The sequence below is a fragment of the Cyprinodon variegatus genome, unplaced genomic scaffold (assembly GCF_000732505.1).
Source record: "Cyprinodon variegatus isolate N-32 unplaced genomic scaffold, C_variegatus-1.0 Scaffold398, whole genome shotgun sequence".
In the NCBI taxonomy this organism is placed as follows: domain Eukaryota; kingdom Metazoa; phylum Chordata; class Actinopteri; order Cyprinodontiformes; family Cyprinodontidae; genus Cyprinodon; species Cyprinodon variegatus.
Window position 1 is genome coordinate 133,671 of NW_015150851.1, and position 4,080 is coordinate 137,750.

Below are 4,080 nucleotides of genomic sequence, written 5' to 3' on the forward strand. Positions count from 1 at the left end.
GATGCCTCGTTAACCATCACTACTGTTAGCTACTTAGCACAGCTAGCCACAGCGCTTTATATCTTGGTCTAACAGTTACTTTGTTCACCAGAAAAAGATTTTTTCAGTTTTGTTATCGATCAGGTAAAACTTAATCGGTCATGGTCCCGACTCAGCACACGGACGCTGCGTGATGTTATTATCGTTGTCTGGGTAACCACAATGTTTTACATCATGTGGCAACGTTTAGCCAATCATGTAGCGTAACGTCACAGCAGATCTGGTACCTCCACCAGAGTCCATTGTTGCAGGACTATATTTTAACCTTTGTGTGAAACTATTCACACAAAGTATTTCCACGCGTGGATCTGCTGCTCGCTACAACTCTCTAACTTTCTGTGTGGAGATAAACTCACTTTCAGCATTTTACTGCCACCTAAAGGGCTGGAGTTAGAAATTTAGTGTCTTATTCTTGTGAAATATAGTGTGAAATCTGCGATGTGGAAATTGCAATTCTAAAATTGCTAATATATTGCGAACGCCAATTAATAGGCCAGCCCTGGATCCAAGCGTAAAACTAAAAAGTCTACGGCTGTAACCTGATGAAACGAGGAAAAGCTCAGGGGGTGTGAATACGTTTGTAAGGCACTGTACCTGCAGTCTTTCACGTCCGCCTGACTCTGTGCATTTAGACAAACCCTAAAACAGGTCAGGGGTCCCAGGTGGCTCTCTCTGAGCCCTCGCCGCCCACCTGATCCCACACCTCCAGGCCCCAGTCTTGGAAGAAGCCTTTGGCCACTCTGGACTCTCGGAAGGTCACTGTGAGGGAGTTGAGGGTGACGTCTGTGACCGTCACCTCTCCTGGGGCCATGACGGGTCGCCACAACTGTTCTGATTCAGCCGCGCCGTCTGTGCTCCATTTATCGGCATTCCTATGTCCTAAAGGAAAGGTCAAAAGGTCAAACCGGAAGCTGAAACCAACTCATCTGTTCTGGAATCAACACTGATGATGCCTCACTCATCCATACAGTCTTTTAGTTAGTTGAATGAAAACTAGATCATGGTTAGATCAACCCTGCTGACCGAGCGACACACGTACCGCTAAAAACTGCTTCTCTCATCTCAGCCGCCTCCTCTTCCTCCTCTCTGTGTTCACTATCCTCTGCACTGTTCTCCTCCTCCTCCTCCTCCCATTCCTCTGGGGAAGAACTCTGGTGGTCTAAGTTTAGGCATCTGCTCCGTGTGCTTTTTCGAAGCGCCGCTTGTATTCGAGACCCGGTCCTGCAAGGAACATACGTCTCATCTTCATCCTCGTCTTCATCGTCATCGTCGGGAAGCAAAGAGCGCGTCAGAGAGAGACGAAGGCGAGGAGGAGGCTTGGCGGGAATCTTGTGAGCGCTGCGCAGATCCATGGTGTAAACAGTGTTCTGAAACCCAAAAAGAGGAATATAAGTAGTGTTAGGAGCACAAGTATGGAGCTAAATTAGTGCTGTAAAGTTTGTTTAAATCTCTAATTTTTTTATCATTGAAAAAATTATTTAATTATGAAAAAATATTGAGAACCTGAAAAAGGGATTTAAACTAAAAAGAAATGTTTAGAATTACTTCTGAAATTCTCAAGTTCCTTTTTGTGGCTAATTTTTTTTTTTCAATTTCACCTGGGAAAATTTCTTTTTATTTTTTTAAAGACATCCCATAACAAAATAGTCCCACCCAACAGCGGATGAGCAATTTGAAAGTGGAACAGAGAAAATCTGAAACTGAAAATCTTAAATTAAAAAAAAAAATGTTTTTTTTTTCAGTATAAAGAAACTTATTTTTGAACAAACCTTCTGGCCTGAATTTAGCTCCATACATTTCAGGATTTTCTTTTCTTAAGAAGAAAACATCTCGAAAGATTTGAAGTTAAATAAGAATGCAAACTTTACTTCTCAGAAAGGTTGATTTAAATAAAATGCAGAAATGTAGAAAAACATTTTACCTGCAGAAGGACTCGTTTTGACTTTGATCCTTTCCTCCTGTGGCCAACAACTCTCTCTTTTTCTTCTCTAAAAAAATAAAAACATAAAAAAGGAATAAAAAAGCATACATCTGATTTTTAAATGTCGGTAGTTTGGAAATAAAGCTTGATTTCAGTTCTCTGGTTGTTTTTCTGTGTCAGCCTTGCATGGAAAATAAATCCAACACCACCTGAGAGACGTGAAATCAGCTGATATGTAAATCAGGAGATTTGTTGTATCTAGAGCGGGTTTTTGGGCCGTATGGAGGAGCTTACTTGTCCTCGAAGGCCTGCACCAAGCGACGGTCCAGAATGTGCTCCTCAGGTTCCCATGTGCTGTACCTGTGGCACATCGCAAAAAAAATAAAGAAAAAACTAATTTTCCTTTTTCCTTTTCTGATAAAACTGATGAATAAAAAATAAGAAACTTTTTAGACTCAATTCTTACTGTTTTATATACATATATTTTTTTAATACTTTGTCAATAAAAAAAAAAAAAAGAATCCAAACATTTAAATCTCTAAACTTGGTTTAGATCAGTTGTGCTCGGAAAGCTTTTTTTACTCGTTAGGAATTCCAAAAATTTTTGCTGGAGTGAAAATACGGGGTGAATTTTCTTCCATTATTGTTAAACATGTTCTGTAATCACTTTTTTCGAGCAGAACACAGTTGCTCTTGAAACGCTAACTTATTGTTTCAGATTACTCCTGAGATGAAGGTCAGGTTGCGGTAATGTTGATTATTCTACCCCACAACATGACTACAGATGCTGCTTTTTGACTAGTTGCTGGAAGAAGATAGAAAATCTCCCTAACCTTCAGATAGAGGGAAGCAGGTTTGACTATTTCTTTCATATTTCATCTGAGGGTCTGATCTAGTATCTAAATGTCTCACTCAGGTTAATTCTGATTTTTTTCCCCCCCTTTTTCTCTCAGTTCCTATTAAGCATCCTGGAAATGCTGCTGATCCATCCATTCTCTGTCATGCTTTATCCCAGCTGTGGTCACAGTTTTGTATTTTCATCTTTCTTTTTATTTATTTTTTCTATTTTCTGTAAAGTGACCAGAAAGGCGCTGTCAAATAACATGTATTATTATTATTATTATTACAGTTGGTGCCTATCTCCAGCTGTCTATGGGCGAGAGGCGGGGTCTAGCCTGGACAGGTCGCCAGGGCAACACAGAGACAAACAGGACAAACAACCATTCACACGCACACTCACACCTACAGTAAGGAGAATCTAGAGAAGCCAGTTAACCTAACAGTCATGTTTTTGGACTGTGGGAGGAAGCTGGAGTACCCGGAGAAAACCCACGCATGCTCAGGGAGAACATGCAAACTCCATGCAGAAAGACCCCGGTCCGGGAATCGAACCCAGACCAGTGCTACCCACTGCGCCGAAATGCTGCTTATATTATATTCTGATTATGGTACTGTATGGTCGACATATTAAGTTTTCTATGCAGTGATGTTTCTACATTTTACCTTTCGATGATTCATAAAAGACAATAAACAATAGGGGGAATATCAGAATTTTGAATATCAGGATCCTCACCATATTCAAATATAAAACACGGGAAAAAATACTATTGTGGGGGATTAGATAGATAGAAGCGCTCTCCTGCTGTCAAACATGGTGGTGGCAGCATCATGCAATGGGATCAGGGATGTAAAAAAAAAAAAAAGACTGATGATTAATTTTTTTTTAGATCAAAACTTATTTCCTCCCATTAGTTGATAATGTCAGCTTGTATCGTTTTAATGTCACATCAGGCAGGACAGCATGGAGGACAAACGGTGGAAACGTTGAACGGATAATAAAAACATCTGCATGAAGCATCGTCCTTAAAAATCCCAAAGCTACGATGGAGTATTAGGGCCAGGCTAGAATTTTTCTTTTTTTTTTTTTAAATACAAGAAAAAATCATAACATTATGAGAATAATGTAACATTATAAAGTCGTAATACTATGACTTTATTCTCATAGAATAAAGTCGCAACATTATCAGAGTAAAGTCATATTACAAGAACAAAATCGTAAAATAAAGGTGCATTAAGTAATAATATTACAAGAATAAAATCATCCTAACATTACGAGAATA

The 4,080-nt window shown here is 39.4% G+C and overlaps 1 protein-coding gene across 1 annotated transcript in view; it reads right to left on the reverse strand.

Moving 5' to 3' along the window:
• Nucleotides 1–543: 543 nt before the first annotated feature.
• Nucleotides 544–4,080, reverse strand: part of LOC107092875 (chromobox protein homolog 7-like) — a 9,972-nt gene continuing 6,435 nt past the window's right edge. The window contains exons 3-6 of the mRNA XM_015387564.1: nt 2,255–2,320; nt 1,961–2,027; nt 1,079–1,406; nt 544–918 (exon numbers count right to left, since the gene is read on the reverse strand). Coding sequence (XP_015243050.1) covers nt 689–918; nt 1,079–1,406; nt 1,961–2,027; nt 2,255–2,320 — 691 coding nt within the window. The 3' untranslated portion in view covers nt 544–688. The remainder of the gene's footprint in view (nt 919–1,078; nt 1,407–1,960; nt 2,028–2,254; nt 2,321–4,080) is intronic.